At 42.9% G+C, this 22,267-nt stretch overlaps 1 protein-coding gene and 1 long non-coding RNA gene across 2 annotated transcripts in view; one reads left to right on the top strand and one right to left on the bottom strand.

The window, feature by feature from the left end:
• The window catches only part of Agbl1 (AGBL carboxypeptidase 1), an 893,368-nt gene extending 881,958 nt beyond the window's left edge, over positions 1-11,410 (bottom strand). The window contains 1 exon segment of the mRNA NM_001432252.1: positions 11,262-11,410. Coding sequence (NP_001419181.1) covers positions 11,262-11,312 — 51 coding nt within the window. The 5' untranslated portion in view covers positions 11,313-11,410.
• Positions 11,411-11,747: 337 nt separating this feature from the next.
• LOC108349597 (uncharacterized) lies at positions 11,748-14,588 on the top strand. Its single transcript, XR_015651711.1, has 2 exons — positions 11,748-11,932; positions 12,659-14,588. It is a non-coding gene; the product is annotated as an uncharacterized LOC108349597 (long non-coding RNA).
• Positions 14,589-22,267: the final 7,679 nt, after the last annotated feature.

The raw sequence follows: 22,267 nt of genomic DNA, 5'->3' as shown, positions 1-22,267 counted from the left end.
GCTCAGGATATGATTTAGTCAGTAAAGTGCTTGCTGTGTAAGTATAAAACCTGAGTTCCAATCCTCAGCAACCAGTTAAAAAGACAGATGTGCCAGTACACAGGAAGAAAAAGAAAGAGAGAGAGAGAGGGGGGGGGGAAGGGAAAGGAAAGAAAGAAAGGAAAAAGAAAAAAGAAAAGAAGGAAGGACAAAAACTCCTTCAGGGTCCAAGAAAAAGGTATCTCAAACCACTGTCAGCTAACAAATATATATGAAACAAATTCCAGCAAAAGTAGGTATTAGCCAAAGCTTTCTCAAAGTAATGGTATCTATGTAGATAATAAGTGTTTTTCCTCTAGAAACCCATTTTGAAAATTAATTGCTGTTGTCTGTAAAAGCTAAACATATGGATACCCTAAAACAGTGCTTCAGTACTAAGTATATATCCAACAGACATGTACACATATGTTCACAAAGCCTTTGCTAGAATGTTCATAAAAGCACTATTTTGTTCTGGCCGCACACTGAGAATTACCACAACTTTCATCAACTATAATATGTAAAAAGAAATCATACCATAATCCCACAATGGTATTCTATTGGACAAGAGAATCACCACCATCTTCAACTAGATGCAAAACTTGGAGGGATCTCACAGCATTAAGTAAAAAGAGGTGGACAGAAGAGAAGATTTTGCTGTAGGGCCCCACTCATATGAAATGTAAAATCTTCAGAGGCAATCTGTGGTGTTAGGAATCAGAGTAGAAGTGAATCTGAGGTGCAGTCAGCATGACAGAGTCCCCTGCTACTGGGAATTCACTGTTGCTTCATCTACCTAAGTGTGATTCTCTACATGTTTATAATAGTTTAGTTGGCTTGTTTGTGTTCAACTTGGCTTTTATTTCAATTTTAGAGTTTGCTTTCTTTGAAAGTGATTTTCTTTTAGTTTTTTTTCAAAGAATACATTTTTATTAATTCTTTTTTATAGGCTCACGTAAGGATTTTTTTTTAATAGGATACCAGTCTTCCAAGACCAACCAGCTGTACTACAAAGGAAATTAAAACATTTCTGCACTACAAAAAAAGTTAACTAACTGAAGATATAGCCTACAGAATAAGAAAAAAATGATAGTTATATATGCAACTACCAAGGATTCATGAATAAGAAGATAAGAAGTTAGGAAGCAGTTCATCATTGTGTCCATTTAGCAGAGTAATAGTATTAGGTTCTCCACAAGAAACTGTGATACAGGCAACATTAGGTGGACTCAGAGTTGAAGGAAGGTGGAGGATAGATAGGGGAAGAATGGAGGGAGAGGAATGGGTTGTATTGGCACAAAATGTGTTATATGTTATATGGATGTATTAAATTCTCAATAAGAAATAAAATACGTTTACTCACTTAAAAAAGAATGAGCCTTGGGAATATTACATTAAGGAAATATTATTAAATAAAGGAAAGGTTAATAGAGCAAAAGAGAATGTAGACCTGCTTAGAAATATGTCTTTGGATTAAATCTAACCTGTGTTGTCTGGATATCAGTAGTTTAGTTCACATGAAGGCTGATCCACTCTCAAACACAATTTACAAATCAGCAACGGCAGGTAGGTCTGGAAGAAACCTCAAGGCTCTGCCAATTACTGCCAGTAAATGCCAACTACTAATAATTAACAAGTTATTTATCAAGCCAATCTCCAAATGACAAATGTATGATTCTGCTTACACAAGGTTCCTAAAACAGTTTTATAAGAGAGAAATAGAATCATAGTCATCAGGGTCCAGTGGTGAAGCATGAGAAGAAGCTGTTGTCAGATGAAGTGACTTGGAGATTGCGTGATCAATGAGACTGAATTGAATACTTAAAATTGGTTTAAATGAGGCATTATATGTTATGTGTATTGTATTCCAGTTTTTTTAATGAGACAAAATTGGAGTAGATATTTTTGGGATTTTTTGTTTTGTTTTGTTTTGTTTTTTTAAGACTTGGTTGGGTCATGTGATTTTTTCTGGAAACTGTCTTATGAGAGGATGTGTTTGCTGAAGCAGACACATTTTGGGAGGACATTTTGCTAAAACAGACATGTGATGGTTTTCTGCAGGCAGCCTGGGAAAAGGGCATGTGATGTTTTGCCAGAGTGGATGCTTGAGAGAGCACGTGATGTTTGGAAAGGATATAAATAAAGCCCAACAGAGAGTGGACAACGATGGATGATATTGGTACACTTTGCCCTTGTTTATTTGTCATCATTGGGCTTTGCTGACACTGGTCTTCACTGGCGACTCTGGGTGGTATTGGAATGCCTTACCATTCTTTGTTGGTCATCGCTTGTTGTGACTTCATAAAGAAAAACACACCAAAAACTTCTAATGATGTTCTGCTGCCTTCTTACCACTTCCTTGGTGTAGGGCCAAAATTAGTTGGCCCTGTGGTTTCTTTTAGTTAGACGTGCCATTGCTGATTCATAAATGGTGTTTGCAGGTGGATCCAGTTGCTGCTGCTAATTCATGTGACCTAATTTATTGATATCCTGACAACATAGATTAGATTTAATCCAAAGAACTATTTCTAAGCAGGTCCACATCCTCCTTGGCCTTATTAACCTTTCCTCCCCACCACCTCTGGTGGGGGAGGGGGGAAAACATTTACTAAAAGTAGGTTTGAAAAAATCTAAGCCTACACAAAATCTCTTTACATAACCCCATCAAACCTCATTTGTAATCCTCCTGCCTCAGGCTCCTGAGTGCTAGGATTATAGGTGTGTGCCAGTGTAGCTTGTCTCAGTTAAAATTTTTTAATAAAAACACATAAAAAGAAAACAAAAAGATGAGGGAAGGGAGAAGGAGGAGAAAGAATGTAAGGACAGACTCTGCACCATTCTTCCATTCTGTCTATCTCTTGTGTCCCTCCTTTATCCCCAGCATCATGGCTCTTGCCTCTCTTGTCTTATATCTGCTTTACACTGATAAGGAACCAGTCTGCAGATCTCTTTTGAAGAAATTATGCAGCAAAAAGGCAGAGATCCAATAAACCCTCTACTTCCTTCAATCCAGGTCTGGCAGAAGGATATGAAGGTCACACCCAGGAGGATGCATTTCCATTCACCCATTTCTGAAATATGAAGAGGCTCTCAGTCTGTTTGATTCATTGCTGCCTGTCCAATGATTAGACATACAGTAACAAGGAACCAACATTTCTTCTAGTGAGCCCTAACCCAGGGTTCAGACAGAAACTGTGTTTGGCTCTCTTAAGATCCACTCCAGCTTTAGAAACTGGAGTAGAGCAAATGCTGCCAGTTTGTAGTCTCTGTTGTGGGCATGGGGTTCTCTGTCAACCATTTGCCCCAGTCTCTCACCAATTTCCAATTATACCTCAAAGCCATGCTAGCCTCCATATTTTACCCTTTGCTGTGTGGAGGGGGATATTCAGGGACACAGCAGAACCAGAACCAGGAACCCACAGGTAAAAATGTTAATTATACCTGGTTCTGAAGTGCACACAGTACTTCCTGAGCTAGCTCTAGCTGCTTTAATTTAGCAATGCAGTCAGAGTGGCACTGATGCCAGAACACTTGAATACTACCTATAAAATAATAACACCACGTATTTAGAACACTCTCCTCCCTCAATGTGAGCAAGCCTAGACTTAATCTATCCATTCCCTGTGAAGTAGGCTTAGAGTTGAGAAGAGGCTCAAAAGTAGGAGAGATACAGAGATGAGAGAATGTGAAGAAGAGCTCCAAACTGGCCATTCAGAGCAGTCACTGACAAGCTACCCAGATCCAATAACTAGCCTTGCATCCATGCTAATACAAGTCATCCTATTGCAGACTGGTACAACCATTCTGGAAATCAGTCTGGAGGTTCCTCAGAAAATTGGATATTGAACTACCTGAGGACCCAGCTATACCTCTCTTGGGCATATACCTAAAAGATGCCCCAACATACAACAAAGACACATGCTCCACTATATTCATAGCAGCCTTATTTATAATAGCCAGAAGCTGGAAAGAACCCAGATGCCCTTCAACAGAGAAATGTTGGAGGGATATCTGCACAATGGAATATTACTCAGCTATCAAAAACAATGAATTTATGAAATTCATAGGCAAATGGATGGATCTGGAAAATATCATCCTGAGTGAGGTAACCCAATCACAGAAAAACACACATGATATGCACTCATTGATAAGTGGCTATTAGCCCAAATGCTTGAATTACCCTAGATGCCTAAACACATGAAACTCAAGACGGATGACCAAAATGGGAATACTTCACTCCTTCTTTAAAAGGAGAACAAGAATACCCTTGGCAGGGAATAGGGAGGCAAAGTTTAGAACAGAGGCAGAAGGAACACCCATTCAGTGCCTGCCCCACATGTGGCCCATATATATTCAGCCACCAAACTAGATAAGATAGATGAAGCAAAGAAGTGCAGGCCGACAGGAACCAGATGTATATCTCTCCTGAGAGACACAGCCAGAATACAGCAAATACATAGGCGAATGCCAGCAGCAAACCACTGAACTGAGAACGGGACCCCTGTTGAAGGAATCAGAGAAAGGACTGGAAGAGCTTGAAGGGGCTCAAGACCCCATATGAACAACAATGTCAAGCAACCAGAGCTTCCAGGGACTAAGCCACAACCCAAAGACTATACATGGACTGACCCTGGACTCCAACCTCATAGGTAGCAATGAATAGCCTAGTAAGATCACCAGTGGAAGGGGAAGCCCTTGGTCCTGCCAAGACTGAACCCCCAGTGAACGTGATTGTTGGGGGGAGGGGGTGATGGGGAGAGGATGGGGAGGGGAACACCCATGTAGAAGGGGAGGGGGAGGGTTAGGGGGATGTTGGTCCTGAAACCGGGAAAGGGAATAACAATCGAAATGTAAATAAGAAGTACTCAAGATAATAAAGATTAAAAAAAAATACAAGCCATCTTTTCCCTCTCTCTCTCTCTCTCTCTCTCTCTCTCTCACACACACACACACACACACACACACACACACGTACACACACACACACACACGTACACACACACACACACACACACACACACACTGCAACACACTGGACATCAATCTCTGTCCTCCACACACAAACACATCCATCCATGAACACATCCATGTACATTCATAGCACACTGGCACACACCCACATGAACACTTACATATACCATATAAGGGCAGATTAAAATAATAATTAAATTTAAAAGGAAAGTAGGACAAGGATATCCAGTCTGATAACAACACCAAACAGTGTTGCATCAAATCGAGCATCACCCAAGTCAGACAGCTCTGTAGATGTCATCCTGGTTGCAGCCTCACTCAGAAATTAATGACAATTTCCCTGAGTGTTATCAGGCCTGAAGCTTATCACGCAAGACCCTTCATAATCTATTCAAACCTCTGTCTCCATCTCTCTTCTCCCTTGTGTATTTTATTTTAATCAAGTAGAATATCATACTAAATCCCCATGTATATTTTTCTAAAGTGTGGATGATCTCATGTTCTCTGCTCACTCTGAGTAGCCCAGCTGCAGCTGGGGTCACCTTCTAAGGCCTATCCAGGAGTTTGTTCCATTCTGAATTCCATGGAGTTGTTTCAGGGTGTTCACTTTAACAGAGCTTTCAACCCATGGGAATTTACTTTTCAAATATGTCTTCCTATATTTTCACTATGAATCAGGTTTTCATGAAGGCAGGAACTGCTTTTAAGTATGATGATGGCCACTATTGAACAAAGGCCACTGGGTTTATGCCTTTGCATATATTTTTTTCTTAATTTATGGGCAGCCTATTAGTGGGTACTGTAAATCTCATTTTGAAGACAAAGAAACAAAGGCGCTTCAGCTGTTTGTCCAGAGACACACAGTTTTAAACAGAGGGTCATGGGCTCTCTCTCTCTATCTCTCTCTCACACACACACACATTCCACCCACCCAATTCTCCTCTGAATCTCTTTATCACAGAAAAGGTGATAGAAAAATTAGAGGGGTAGATAGACGATGGGTGGCAGATGGACAGTATTATGAATATCTAACTGGCCCATATCAAAAGCACTACCTTCTTTTATCAGAAGCTATTTTCCACCATGCTGAGTTAAGGCGCAGAATAAACCTCCTTCTGTTATGAGAAATTCACATTCCTTCAACCTTCAATTCCATCAGGCCAATTCCCTCAAAGTGGCAAATAAATAAGTGTCCCCAACATCATTTAAGAAAGATTCAGACAGGGGGCTGGAGAGATGGCTCAGTGGTTAAGAGCACCGACTGCTCTTCCAGAGGTCCTGAGTTCAAATCCCAGCAACCACATGGTGGCTCACAACCATCTGTAATGGGATCCGATGCCCTCTTCTGGTGTGTCAGAAGACAGCTACAGTGTACTCATATACAAAATAAATAAATAAATCTAAAAAAAAAAAAAGAAAGAAAGACTCAGACAAACTTTGTAGTGGCAAAAATCTTCATATCCTTCTTTGTGGTAGTTACAAAATTTATGTTACTGAGTCTTGAGTGGCTTTAACTTCATTTGGGCAGTCATGGTCTCACCTCAAAGGCAGACGGACTCACCTCCTTCATGTGTGACAGAGAGATATGAAGTGATGAAGGCACCCATTTGGCCTAAAAGAACATTTGTCCATTTTCTCTAACCTTAAAAGACTTTAAGATAATCTGTGAAATCAGTAGTGTTGTGGAGAAAAACACCAAATGAAGGTTTTTATTCTATTTCCAAGATGCTACACCAGCATGCAGGCACCATTCCTTCAAGATACAGTTTGACTGGCATGGTTGTCCCTTAGGGATTGACAGAGGTTACATCCTGATGATTTTACCTTCTTTCCATTGTGCATGACATTGGAGTGACTTTTTTCCTTTTCTTTACTGGTGATCAAAACTAAGACACTTCATTCTACGCCCATATTTATGTCACAATTGAGATAAACATCTCCAACAAACTCAGTTACCTCAAACAACCAAACAGAACAATCTTAGCAAGTTCTGGGAAGTCAATTCACAGTGTTCTCTATCCAAGTGGGAAATGCTTGGATAAATCTATCTGAGCCCTTTTTCTGTCCAAGCCTGCTCTGTCCAAGGAGAAAGCTCTGCTTTTGTCCAACCTGGTCCCATAGATAAAGGAAATGGGTAATTCCTCATCCTCCATGGAGAGGTCTACAAGGGAAATTATCAAGCACATGTGGAAGCAGAAATGACTAAATTCTGTGAATGAGACAAATCAGTCATCATTCCCCATACACCCCCTCATTACAGCCCAAGCACTGAGTCACCTGTTATCTTGAGAATAATCCTTGGAGGATCAAGTTCAAAGAAAAAGTTAGACTCGATGCCCCAGTCCAGGTTTCCAATGTTTACTCAAGACAGGAAACCCCACATCCTGAAACCTACTTTATTCACAGTCCAGAATAAATGGTGTTCTTGGAAGCTCATTTGAGAAAAGCAGTTAGCTATATACATGTTTGGCAAAGCTGCAGACCTGGGATTTGGTTTGAACAGCTATATCATAAAATAATAAAGTATGAATGCAAACAGCAAGAACATGCCCACATTGTAGCACAGAGTGTGCCAAAGCTGACCTAATCATTATATATTTTTCATGATTCAATAAGGTTCTTAACTGGCATTTCATGGAACACTGCTGAATGAGGGCTTGTGACATCAGGGCTGGCACACAGTCCACATCCTGTGACCCTGGCAGCTCCCCATCTTCCCCATTAACTCAAACCACACGAGGAGACAAGAGCAGTACAGAATGAGACACCTGCCTTTTTTTTCTAAGCATATTGGAGTTCACCCAGGAAGGGGCAAGTTTATGAAGGGTGTAGAGAAGTATTCTCAGCATATCAAAATTGCATATTCCTCTAGGGAAATCATCAAAACCACAGTCACTGGACAGCATGGATGCTTTACAGGTGCTTTCCAAAATATGATAAAAATATATGAGATGTTCTCACACTAAGTGCTTGGAAACCACTTTTTTATTGCTTTCCCTGCATAGATCCATAGAGGGAGGGTCAGGGAGACCAAGGGACTTACATAAGGCTAAAGAACCAGGAAGCTCTATAGCTGGGGCTGGACCACAGTCCTTGCTGCCTCCTTGACCTGAGCTGTAGATGACTCCCTTTCACCCTGAAGATCCCCATCAGTCTATCTAATTTTCTACCTAAAACTCAAGCCGTGAAGGCCAGGAACTTGGAAAATATCTCAGTAGAAAATTGATTCTTGTATTCTGGACAGAAATCATGCTGTGTTAAAACTAAAATAGGAAAGAAAAAACAAAACAAAAATTTTCCCATCCTCATTTGCACAGCAAAAGGTAACAAACCAAAAGAATCTTTCTGGGTAGTCAGATATGTTGTGATTCCAAAGAAATGATGGTCTTAAGAAAGGAGGCTGCTAGGATTGTGGAGGCTTAAGGGAAACATCTGCCTCATTGACTGTGCTCTCCCTAGCCCTGTTTTCTTTTGGTTTTCCCCTGTAAGGCTCTGAGCCACCATTCACTCAGAACCTAAGTTCACCTTCTGTTCATCTCCTCCAGAGATTTGATAAGCCGCACAAAGCCTTTTGTCTGTCACGTTTGCACATAATGAGAAAGGGTTGGTTTGGATTGGCAAGATCTTGGAAATTCCTAATTAGAAGTATTTCTGCTTAACTCCTTTCAGAAGTCTCCGGAGACTCTAGTTCAATGGCTCTCAACATGCGGGTTGTAACTTCTTTGAGGGATCACATATCAGACATCCTGAATATTAAATGTTTATATTGTAACTCATAACAGTTGTAAAATTAGTAGCAATGATATAAGTTCATGGCTGGAGGTCACCACAAAATATAGACTTTATATTAAAGTGTCACAGCACTAGGAAGGTTGAGGACTACTGCTCTAGGGTAAGCCAACAAGGAACAAGTATTGGGGCAGGATATCAAATCCATCATTCCCAATGACTCCAGGCTCTCTCTAGGTTCACCTTTTAAAAAGATTTTATAGTTCTAACTTTATAACAGGTGTAGACACAGGGGTCCTGGAAGCACTTAGTAGGGGTCAAACTGGCTCAAGTCAAGTACACTGCAACCTAACTAACCAGCAGGAAACACACCGGTGTTATTTTAATGTTCTAGTTAATTGGAAACAAAGTAGGGCCTAGTGAAAATAATTAAATCTTTCTTTGATAATTGAGAATCTTGCAGTGCCCTAGAGTGTTCATTCTAAATATCAATTATAAGTCCCCTCTGGTAGGAAGACAGAAGATTAATCTGAACCTGCAGTGACTTCCAGCCAACTGCAGGACATTCATTTCCACTTGAGCTCTTGATATCAATCCACCAGCATCTTTCTTTCCCAAATAGTTAGAGCAAGAAAATTCTAATCAGCTAAGTCTTTCACTTCTGTGAACAACAATTAATCAAGAATTCTATATGACATCAGAAATTACAACAAACATTAACTTGTGGTATTGGTGTACACTCTTTTTTTTTCTTTTTTTTTTTGGAGCTGGGGACCGAACCCAGGGCCTTGCGATTGCTAGGCAAGCGCTCTACCACTGAGCTAAATCCCCAACCCCTAACTTGTGGTATTGGACTATCAAAGCATCTAGCCATATAAATGCTTTCCGATATGCTTTACCAGCTTGTTTTGAGGTTCACTCCCACCTTCCACAGCCCTGACCCACATATGTCCTTCTCTTGTACATATCACATACAATGAGACAAACAGCACTAAATAACGAAACTTTGGGTCTTGAGAAATGACCCAGTCAGTAAAGTGCTTACTATACAAACATAAGGCCCTGAGTGTGATTGCCAGCATCCACACACAAAAGCTAGGCATGCCAGCACGTGCTTATAATCCCAACACCAGAAGATGGAGACCTGCAAGTTGTTAGAATTTGCCTGTCAGCCAGCCTTGCTGAATTAGCAAGCTCTAGGTTCAGTGAGAGACCCTGCCTCAAAGATCAAGGGGAAGAATGATAAATCCCCAAGGCTGTCCTTTTAGCCATCCACATAGACACGCACACATGGACATAGGCGCGTGCAAACATACAGAAAGGGGACAGAGACATATTCACACAAATGAATTTGAAGTTCCTGAGTGCTGGCCCTGGTTCTCCTTTTTAATAGTCATGTGATATTGAAAACATACTCCATTTGCTGCTAGGAGATTCTCCTCTGGATACCTGAATGGTGGGTTTCCTAAACATTTTAGGAATGCCGATTCCCTTCAAGTTGCAGGAGCAGTAAGTAAACATTTCACAGTAGGAAGAAAGGACCAAATTCAGAATGCTGACAAAATCTAGACCCCCACCCACCACCCCCACCCCTGAAGGCTGTTGTCTTGTGCCTTTTGTTCATAACATTCGGTTTAAGTCTCCCAAGGGAGAAAACCCCTCAGACCTCCTTGAGCACTGAAACCTCTGATTCCCACAAAACATGAGTATCTTTCCGAACCGTTGCAACCTTAGCTGTGTATTAAGACCCAGGAGCTTCCAAACTTTCAATGAGGGTTTCTCCCCAAAACAATGAACCTGAGTCTCAGTTTAGGGCTGCCATCCCAGACATCAATATTTCCATCATTCTCTGGGTGACTCCACAGGGCAAACACTTTGGCAAAACACTGCCCCAGAAAACGACTGCTCAAAATTACTAGTGAAGAGCATCGCCAGGGAGAAAGCCAATTCCGAGGCTCCAGCCCATGATTGGTTCCGATGACTTCTGGCCACATCTAACCTGAGAATATACAGAGTTAGCATCCTGGCCCAGTCTAATGCAGAATGCAATTTGGAAGCTTATTGAAGGAACCATTTAGCAGGAGAAGTTCTCTCCCTAGCTACCCATTCCTCCCACACAGTTCTCCAAGCCCCTATCAAGGTTTTTAGCCTCGTTCAATAGCTATACTACACATCCTTCATTTGCCAGACAGATCTCTCTCTCTCTCTCTCTCTCTCTCTCTCTCTCTCTCTCTCTCTCTCTCTCTCTCCCTCCCTCCCTCCGTCCCTCTCGTTTCCCATATCTAGCAAATCTGTATCTTTTAGCCAGAGCCTTTGATCCCACCAGGTTCAATAATTTAAGCAGAACAGTCATCAGCATTGTTGTGTTTAATATTTAAACGCCTTAGCATCACTTGGGGCAGCTTCAAGGTGAGAGCTGGTGCCTATGCTACTGCTTGCTTAGCAAACCAGGCTACTGGCTGCCAGAGAGGACTGAGTGTTCATGCAGCATCCCAGGACAGCTGGGCAAAGGCAAAGCCCACACTGGCTTGTGCATTTCCTACCTGAAGCGTGTGCAGCAGCACCTGCAGGCCACTGCCTTCTTGTTCAGCCATCTCTGCTCAGGTCCCGGGGCACCACTGCCTGAGGCTGGATCCTGACTAGAGAGATGACGCCTGCCAAGATGACCTCGCTGCCTGCCTTGCAGGAGACTGCTCTGCAGAGGCCTCAGCTACACATGCTGCAGAGTGTGAAGTTACCACTCTGCAACCTTAGCCTTCAACACAGGAGTGGATACCCCCTGACTCCCACTGTGGGGATTAGGTGAGCCCTGGCTCTGGGAAGGGCTAAGCATTTGGATGTAGGGGTGGGGAGGGCACCCTCATGAGTCACTCACCCACCTCCAGACCCATACAGGAGACTAGAGGAAAAGCCACCCTGGATGGTTGACAAGCATTCCCAGCTGACCTGGTCAGACTCCCTACAGAGGCTCCCCGCCTGTCCCCACCCCCACGCACACACTTATTTTGGTCTGTTGCCGGCTCCTGGTTGTAACAGGAGACCCAGGAGTGCTTGCACAACTGTGGCTGTTCGGGGCATACAAGCCCAGGGCTCCCTGAGGTCCCAGGCTTAGGGGTAGAAGCTCCAGCAGAAAAGAAAAATAACTGCCCTGGAGATTATTTTATGGACCGAGTCCTTTATATAACCCTGTCATTTTCACTGTGACTGTAGAGAGGTAAGTTTTATTATAACTACCATTGTTTTTACAGAAGAGGAAATCGGGGAAAGAAATATGAAGGAAGTCAAGAGCATAGAGTTTTGGAGCTCACCTCTGGCCGCAAACAGCCAAGCTTACAGGAAAGTGTGAACACTAATTTGACTTCCTGTGGCAAGCCCTTCTTTACAGCAACAGAGACCAAAAAGACTTTGCCAGAAGAGAAGGGAGGGAGCAAGTGGGGGATAACAGGGGAAGGTCCCACCTACCAAATGACACTTTCTGCAGAGCCAGGAGCTCTCAAGAGCATCCAGATATCCAGCTTGTGGCTGCCTAAGAGACCTGTAACCCAACTGAAGAAGTGTTTAAGTTTGCAGGTCTTACTTGGCCTGAGTGTCAGCTCTGAGTCAGAGGTCAGTCGTGGGCAAAGTCTAAATTCAAGGGTGAATTCTTGTAGGTCTTGCCCCTAAGAAATTTCCATGACATCTGCCAACTATCCAGGTACACTTTTATACTCTCAGCTAAGGAATGAAGAGGATCATACATTCAAGGCCAGCCTAAGCTACATTGTGAGATCAAAGTCAGTCTTATTTGTGGGGAAAGGTTAAAAAAATGGGGGGAGAGAAGGGGAGGGGAAAGGAGAGAAGGGAAGGGAGCATTTTTGTGAATTTTTAAAGACGAGATGGGGGGCATCCATTTAGGCTAAAGTGTAAATGCCTAATAGTGGGGTAATATGTTTTTCTACAGCTGAGTATGGATTTTCCTAAGGACAGGAGCTAAACTAGAGCCTGGAATCCTCCTGGACATGGTATCTTACCCAAAAGTAGAGTGAAATGGGTGCCATTAAAACATACAGCTGTAAAGAGAAGGACCTTGCCTCCCTTCTGCAAGAGCCTCTGAGGAGACTGCCTGCTTGCCTGCTTTCTGAAGGAAGTTAAGGAAGACACAAGATTCTAGAAGAAGCCCAGAAAGAACTACATTCTGGATCCAAAGAAAACAAGGTGCAGTCCCTAGAGCACCTACTGATTCAAAAACTCTGCAGTCACGGACTTGAAGGACTCATGAGGACATTTGAACAAGGAAGATCAAGGATAAGAGTCCAAAAAGAGTGGTGAGAGCAGGTTTGAGCTGGCAGTGTCTATCAGCGAGGCATGCAGTCAACATGTCTCCCTATAGCAACATGTGCAAAACATACACACACACACACACACACACACACACACACACACACACACACACACACACACACACACACACACAGAGTCTGGCTAACCAAGGAAACTTGTCCACGACTCAGGGTAAATGGTTTTCCTTGGCATTGATCATATACATATATGGTGGTATGGTGAATTGAATGAAAAATTGGCCCCCAGAAGATCACAGGGTGTGACACTATTAGAAGACGTGGCCTTGTTGGAGGAAGTGCGCCCCATTCACTTCCTGATGCCTGCTGATCCAGGTGTCTCAGCTTCTTTCCAGCACCATGTCTGCCTGCACACTCTCCTGCTTCCCACTATAACAAGAATGGACTAAACCCCTGAAACTGTAAGCCAGCCTCAATGAAATGCTTTCTTTTCTCAGAGTTGCCATGGTCATAGTGTCTCTTTGCAACAATAGAAACACTAACTAAGACATTTAGCCTCCAACAATTGCAAAATCGTTGATACTTTTCAGGCTAAGGCGCTAGCATAAATCCTACTGTTTGCATAAACAATCTGGCCTGGCACCGGATCCCAGGTAAACAGACCTTCTTATAGACAGAACATTCCCAGAGCTCAGAGCTTATCTCCTAGGAGCTGGAAATGGGGTCAAAACTTTATTTGGACAAAATAAATCCCTCACTGAAGACATGCTTTCCTGTCCCACGATATCAGGCTTTAGACTCTTGTATCTTGTTAATAAAATGGACAATTAAGTATGGGCCTGCATAATTCAATAGCTGGCAGCATGCTAATTCTCAAAGAGTGGTAATTAGTAAATTTCACTAGGGTAGAGTGTGTTTCCTAACATCATCAGAATCCCATGATGTTTTTATTCAATATTTATATCAATGATTTTCGTGAAAATAAATGTTATATGCTTGTCAGTTTTCTGATGACACCAGTTGAGAAAGGTAGAAATACATCCGATGACACAGTTGGGCTCCAGAAAGATGTCAGCAGCCTTGAGTGATGAACCAGGTCTACAGGATAAAACAGATCAGAGTCAGGTGCCAGCTCCTTTCCTGGGCCCTCAACACTAGTGCTGTAAAACTAAAGTTGGACAACTGGTGAACTGGTATTGAATGTGGAAAAGACTTGTTGGTTAGCCAGAGGTGAGACCAGGTTGTCAGCACGGCCCTATATTTCCAATGTGCTACTGCAATCCAAAACCATCACACTTGAAAAGGGGATAAATGTTGTATCTGTTATCAAGAAGAAGAGAGGCTGAATGGAGATCTCATCTGGAGAGGACCAGTGTGGTACCCAGCATTGAGAAGGTGTATCAGAGAAACCGGCTGTTATCATTCAGGACAGCAGCAGAAGGATTATTCTAACTCTGACAGAAGAGTCCCAGGCTGCTCAAATGTGCCCTGCTTCTAGTTCAGTGTTTCTCAGTGTTCTTAAAGCTGCAACCCTTTAAAATACAGTTCCTCATGCAGTGGTAACCCACACCAATAAAATTATTTTTGTTACTACTTGGTAACTGTAATTTTGCTACTATTACAAATTGTACTGGAAATGTCTGTTTCTCATGGTTTTAGACAACTCCTGTGAAAGGGTCATTTTACCACCCCCCCAAAAGGGGTCATGACCTACAGGTTGAGAATCACTGTGACACATCAGTACCCATGAAAATGCAGCAAAGGTATACAGAGGAGCAAGCAGTAATGGCTAGAAGCAAGGCCAGTGGGGAAAGCCCACTAGAAAGAAGTTAATTGACCCTTTCCACACATTCCTCAGAAGACTACTTCCCAACAACAATAATGCCTAGCACGGCCTGGAAGACGTCTGTTGAAAAGATAGCAAGGGTCATTCCAAGGCAGAGTGACCAAAGTTCCACAATCAGTTTAGTGAGGTGGCCACACAACCAAGATGTGACATTTTTGTCTGGTCTCTAAGCAACTTCCTGTAGAGGAAATTTCGGTGCAACTTCAATGAATTCTTGAAATTTGTATGGGTTTCATCTCAACCTATAATCTCCACAACAAATGTATGTTTTTCTGAGATATTAATTCTTATGTTGAATGTTAAATATTAGAAATGAGGGCTGGTAAAATGGTCAAGTGTGTAAAGACACTTGCCACAAAGCCTTACAACCTGAACTTGATCCTCAAGACTCATGTGGTAAAGGAGAACAGAACCCTGCAAGTTGTCCTCTGGCCAAACATATACACACATATGAGTGCATGTGTGCCTGCTTGCACATGTACACACAAATACACACATACACTCACATGCACACACACACACACACAAAATATATAAAAAATGAAGTATTAGAAAGAAGTCAGTGGGAAAGAGAATATTGAATGAACAATGATATACAGAGTACCCACTCACAGTAAAAAATAAATAAACAAAAAAACAAACAAACAAGCAGGGAAGGTGGTTAACAGCTGAATATTTTTAAATCTCATATTACTCTGAGTTCCCTGGTACTTAACATACAATTTTGTCCATAGTTTAACAGCAAGACTAAATCTCACTCAAATGATACCCAACATCTCTCTTGCTCAGATGCACCTTGTGGGCATATTGACATACCCATGCTCCTTGGCTTTCACCAGCCATCATAAGGCTGCCTTGAAAAGTGTATCAGAGTTGACTAACTGTCCATCTTGCCCCTCAAAAGCCTTCCTCCACCTTTTCTTTATGAGTGAAATATCTGGTTGTGAGGCAGAAATATCATTCAGCTTTGTGCCACTGTGACAAAATCCCTGAAATAGTCAACTTATGAAGAAGAAAGGTACGTTTCAGTGCAATCTCTTGACCCCACCCTTATAAGCCTGGGGCAGAATAGAACATCACATTGTGGCAGTGAGTGGGTAGTTAAACAAAGCCACATTCCTCATGGAAGCCAAGGAGGAGGTAGGGAGAAGGAAGAGGTTAGGGACAAAATATGCCTTCCAAAAGGTTGTCATCAGACCTGGAAAGATGGTTTAATGTTCAAGCATACTAGCTGCTTTTCCATAGGATCAGGGTTCAATTAATAACACCCACATGGAGGGGTACAACTATCTGAAATTCCAGTCACCATAGAATCTGGTACTCTCCTTTGTCCTCCTCAGGCACAGCATGCATGTAGCACAGAGACATCCATTCAGACAAAAACATCCATATACATAAAGTAAAAAAAATAATGAAAATAATGTATAAAGACATCAGTGACCTACTTGTAACTAGGTCCTACCTCTTGATGCCAGAATCCTCAAGAAACAATAACCTCTCAAAGGCCTCACCTATAAACCTGGCTACTTTATAGATCAAGCCTCCAACACGAGTCTGGCGGAGGGAGACCAGTCAAGATCCCAATCCTACTGTGAATGGAGGAGACAGTTAAAATGAAATCTGTTTGCAAGAGTGTTATCTATGCATGCTATCTAATTTGGTCTTTGTACAAGCCCTCTAAGGTAGACACCTCCCCAAAATTCTTTCCAGGTTTTTATTGATCAGAAAGGCTGAATGTGTAGAAGCCTCAGGCAGGAAAATCCTCAGTGGATTTGAACTCTCAAACAGCAAACAGGGTTTGCTTTCCTGGGACTACCGGACAGCACAGGTCACAGGAGAAGATACCCAAGTGAAGTCAGGAGTACAGATGATTCCAATGGTGACTTCAGTGTTCATGGATGCAGGTCTCTTCTGTGGAAGACAAGGATGAAGCCAGAGTTCCCTCTGGGCTAACCTCTCTTCTCTAAATACAGATTGTCTGTGTTCAAACCCTTATTTCTTGTCCACTCGCTGTATAACTTTAAGAAAGATATCAAGTTCTCATCTTTTAAATGGGAGGGTAACAGTGCCTAACTCATAAGGGTCTGAAAGAACTCTTGGGAGAAACGCCCACCATGTTCTCAGCACGGTGCTTGATAAATGTGGGTGTTGCTCGTGCTATTGCTACTACTATGGGGTCAATAAAACCGATCTCCAATAACTGATGAGAGGATTAAGAGTTGTGGACAGAGGAAATTTTCCAAGACGCTCTGCAGGTTGCAAGCCACTGATGCTCAAGACCTGGTGTGCGGTGTGCCTTGTGCACATCTTCACACACACTTTAAATCAGATCTGGATTACGTGTCCTCCTCAGGCACTGCATGCATGTAGCACAGAGACATGCTAACACAAGAGAAATCATTACTATGTGTTGTTTAGAGGGTGATGAAATGAAGAGTCATACATGCTCAATATAAACATAATTTTTGAAAGTTTTTCAACCTATGTTCAGTTGAAAGAACAAATGCAGAACACTGAGACGGACTCAGTTCTGCACATGGAAGGGATTCATGGAAGATGATGAATGGATAGAAATTTTCTCAACAGTGCTGTCCAGGACTCTTCACACTCAGAAGGTACTATGTGGAGGAAGTGCCACAATATCCTTTTCCTTCCCAACAAGGAGAAGCACTTGGCACTCTGGTCGCTTCTGGGCACCTCTGGGATGACCTTCTATGACCAAAACAAGGCATATGCATAGTTGTAAGACAAGCATGCTCAGCCTTTCTAGGGTGATCTTATGTCAGTAGGAGGAGCTGAAAGGAACCCTTGCCTGAAGGGGTTAAGAGAGGACTGACACCGAGGACTTTGCCCTTTGAGAAGAAAACAAACTCGGAATTTAACAGGGAGCAGAGGTAACATTGCCATCTCCACAACAACCATATCACTGAACACCTAGTACATGGCCATTGCTATTTTTAGGCTACTTTATGATGCTACCATGCAGGGGGGATGAACTGATTTTATCCCTGACTAAGCCATGTTTTCTTTCTTCGGCATCTTACCCAATTATCACTGTATTAAATGGAAGAAGTGAATGCTCCTTTTCATATGTCTCCAGAGCACATACAAATAACAAGGAAGTAATTATATGTTATAATACCTTGCCAGTGTGGATAATCTATCACTAGACCCTAAGTCTTTTAAATGCCATTGGAGCCCCTGTGTTCATAATGCCTAGCCTAGCCCTAGACACATATATCGATTTCCAGTGGCCGCCCATGAAAAGTTGGAAGTCCCTCCTCTGGGCTGGGTAGTATATATACCAATGTTCACAGCCTTGTCAGCAAGTGGCAGCTCAAAGGTTACCATACCCTTGGCCCTGTGAGGCAGAAGGCCAGCTCTACTCAGCATCTACTCAGGACTTCATGGACACCTGACAGACTTCTTCAAGGAAAGCCAAGTAAAACCTCCCTCCACGCCAGTCTCATCAGGAGCCAGGCCTACAGTGCTGACAGCTGTGGAATGTCCATCAGATCTTGCAGCTTAGCCAGCCCAGGGGCTCACAGCTTCTGAGCCCCCAAGATGAAGTATCAGATCACAAACAAGTTGGAAACAAGGGCTTCTCAGGCCAGGCTGCCCAGAGTGCAATGGAGGAGAAATAGAGATATCAGCCATCAGGGCCATCCATTCAGATGCTTCCTCCTTCCTCAGCAAAGGCTGAGAGATTGCTAGCCAGGAAAACAGGAACCCAACACAGTCTGGACAGAGACATGGATTCAATGGGAAAGAGCTATGAGGCTAAAGCCATACTTTGCCTTGTGGCAGGCCCATTCCATCATTCGCCCCACATACATGTATTAATCACTGTTCTATAGCAGGAAGTATGAGTGGGTTTATAGCCTAGCAACCAAGAATAAGATCTCTAGGATCAGAACCACAGTTCATTTCCAGGCACTTCCAATTCTAGTTGCATAGCTTAACAAGTTATATACATTCTCCATGCCTCACTTTCTCAGGGCTGAAGCAAGCATAGTAGAAAGGGTTGTACGGATGTAAATGGAAAATGCATTAAAAACGTGTATCTCCAGGTCAAGCACAGACGAATGCCCAAGCAATGTAGGTAGCTACCATCCTCAAGCATCGGACTGGCATCTAATGGTCAAGGTGAAAATTTCATTCTCCACGTGACTCTGATGCTCTACTAATTAAACAACTGATTAAAACTTCTGCTCGAGCTGTCTTGGGAAGCCCATGATGACTTGGGGACCAACCATATCTGCCTTTCTGGATTCCCTTTCTACAGTATGACAACTAAAACAGAGTTGTCTGTCTTTACAGTAGTTCAGAATCAAGACCCCCACACTAACAAGCAACCTGATTCTATCCAAGGTCAAGATCTAAGAAATGAACAGGATTATTCACTCCCTGCTTAGTCTGTGCCACATACACAATTCAAGGAGGATTTCTACTCTCTACCCCCACCCTAGTCCTTTCTCAACAAACAAAAGATGATCTAGTGTGAGTCTTGAACAATGATGATCCATCCATACAACTAAATGTGATTAAGAATAACATCAGAGAAGCATTTGAAATTAAAATCTCTCTTCTATCAACATAGCTAACAAAAGGCGACACTTCATTTATAAGGGTGCAAAAGAGCTGAAAACAAGTGGGGATACTGGAAAGGTAAAAGAGGCCAGTGTTCTGTAACCTTAGGATAGGCTACCTAGGTGACATTAGAGCTGACATTGCTTAACAAGGGTTACTCTGGTGCAAATGAAATGGTGTGAATGGGGCTGGGGTGACAGGTAAAGTAGAAAACTACTTGCTATGCAAACAGGATGACTTGTTTGACCCTTGGGGGAAAAGCTCAGCATGGTAGCATGTGTGTGTGTGTGTGTGTGTGTGTGTGTGTGTGTGTGTGTGTGTGTGTGTGTGTATAATCCCAGCACTGAGTAGGCAAACAGACAGATCCAAAGAGAGCTTACTGGATAACCATCTTAACCCCAGAACCTAGTCATAAACTTTGTCACAACAAGGAAATGGACAGCACCTGAAGAAAACAAACCCAAGTTTTTTCTCTGACTTCCAAATGCGTGCAAATGCACACACACACACACACACACACACACACACACAGAGAGAGAGAGAGAGAGAGAGAGACAGAGAGAGACAGAGAGACAGAGATACAGAGAGACAGAGAGACAGAGAGACAGAGAGACAGAGAGCAGAGTAGACAGCTTCCCACTCTCCACTTCGAAGTCCTCACATCTATGCATAAGTGCACATAACATCTTGAGTGTGGAAAAGAACCTATCTCTAGCTAACGAAACATGTCAATGGGTGACTGCATACACTACTTTGTATTAGACCCTACCCTACTGTCAACATCACTGTAGAAACTGTCCTTGCTGTCTAAAAGGAAGCAGCCAAGTTGGAAAGATCCATTCATCAAGAAGCTGGAGGTGACCAGTAAAGGCCAGCCAGCAAAGAGCTGCCACCCTCCAACACGGAGCCTCAGCCTGCCACCATACCATGAGTACTTGCCATGATGTCTCAGCCAGAGAAGGATTAAACTGAAGCCTTGCAGAAAAAGCCTCAGCCATAAGCAGACCATCAAGCCTAGATGTCCCACTCTCATCATTCCCCTCCTCTCTCCCCACCCTACAGCCATCCAGCCACCCCAAAGAAGGCCTGAGAAAGTCATGCAAGGACCTGTATTTCACACCCTTAGTTTAGGAAGTAAATGGAGAAACGATACTCTCATCTGGCTGTTTGAAACCAATTCTCATTATAGTGATTTACATGAACAGGGGTGAGAATTTGCATACCATCAAGTGTTTAAGATTAACTTGTGCACATTTGATTTGATTTGATTTGATTTTGGCCTTAAATTCTTCATGGATGCTGAGCCTCCATGGTTTTCTCCTTCCAAGTAACTGAGCTTTACGCCCAAAATTAAAACTGCCACAGCCAAAGACTTTCTTCAAATGTGCGTATTCGTTTTGGGGAAGGACAGCCGGGTGCACTTGGAAGTCTCTTCAGCACTGAAATGGCCCTGGTCCAGTGATCAATACTCACACAGAAGTGTCCTTAAATAGGAAATAGAATTTTAATAGGAATCTCTGCAGAGCTTCAGGCAAGAGTTTGCATAATACAACCTCCTGCCAACAGAATGGTGGATTGGGGAGAGGGAGGGGCTCTGCCCCCTTTTCACAAGTGGGAAGAATTTCATGTGCACTCAAATCAGCCTCTGGGATTTGTTCACTCCTATCCCCTGGACTTAGTGTGCCAAGACCTGGGTGGGTGTGGCCCATCAGCCAGTCTCTGTAGCATCTTATAACAGGACTTTACGTAAGGACCAACACAGAGGCACGCATCTCTGGGCCCTGGAAAAGGATGGGGGAAAGCAGGTTTTATGAGCTGCGCTGACACACTGTGTCTCAGTGTGATTAATCCATCTCAGAAAAGTGACTTGAAGAGCCAATTAAAGGCAGCTTAGAGAAGCTACATTCCATTGTCTCTTTATTCTGTTCCAGGCGACAATTGTACCTGTCAGGCAAGCTGTGAGAAACTATCAATTTTTGGCAGCATGACTTTCCACAGGAAAACAAGATTCATTGCCCTGGGAGAAAGCAACTGTCCTTCTCATAGTGCAAATCTCCACGCCCAAATGAGGCCCTCGAAGCCCGTGACTTCTGTACCGAAATGGGGTCGTTGCTGCTTGTTGAGAGGTTTCCAGTTCCAGGGGCATTGTCTGCTGGGCTGGCCTCTTCTTCTGCTCCCTGCTTCCTTCTGCTCTGCATTACAAGCAGATAAGCACTTTCACATCTAAATTCAAGCAAGGCAGATGCACTCCGTCCTTGAGGTAGAGCATGGATCACGAGGAAGAAGGAAGGGGGAAAGGAGGAGAAAGAAGAGGAGGAAGTATTTTCCAGTTTAAGACAACAGAGCTAAAGAGATGGTGGGATCAGTAATGTGCTCCCTATAAAAAGCATAAGGAGCCAAGTTTGAATCCCAGCACCCATACAAAAGACAGGCTCGGTGGCATAGACCTATAATCCTAGAGCTGGGAAGGAAGAGACAGGAAGGTTCCCGGGGCTTGCTGATCTGTCAGTTAGAAAAATAAGTATACTCCGGTTTCATCAAGAGATCCTGTCACAAAATATAAGTTGGAAAGCAATCACAGAAGACACTTGACATTGACCTCTGGACTCAATAAGCATGCAGGCATATTCACATGCCTCAAAGGGCGCTTCCTTGCAATGCCCACATGAGCAGACAAGAAATGATTAAATAAGTGGAGGCAAATCAGTGGTTCCATTCAACATGATTGCCTGACCTCATCGTTCAACTCTTTGGCATCAGTGAAGATCATAAAGTACTACTTTAGTAAGGAAACAAAACCTGTAACCTTTATTGCTTAATGCTTCCCTCTGAAAAC

Source organism: Rattus norvegicus, chromosome 1 (genome assembly GCF_021556685.1).
Source record: "Rattus norvegicus strain SHRSP/BbbUtx chromosome 1, alternate assembly SHRSP_T2T, whole genome shotgun sequence".
Lineage (NCBI taxonomy): Eukaryota > Metazoa > Chordata > Mammalia > Rodentia > Muridae > Rattus > Rattus norvegicus.
This window is presented reverse-complemented; position numbering and strand designations above follow the sequence as displayed.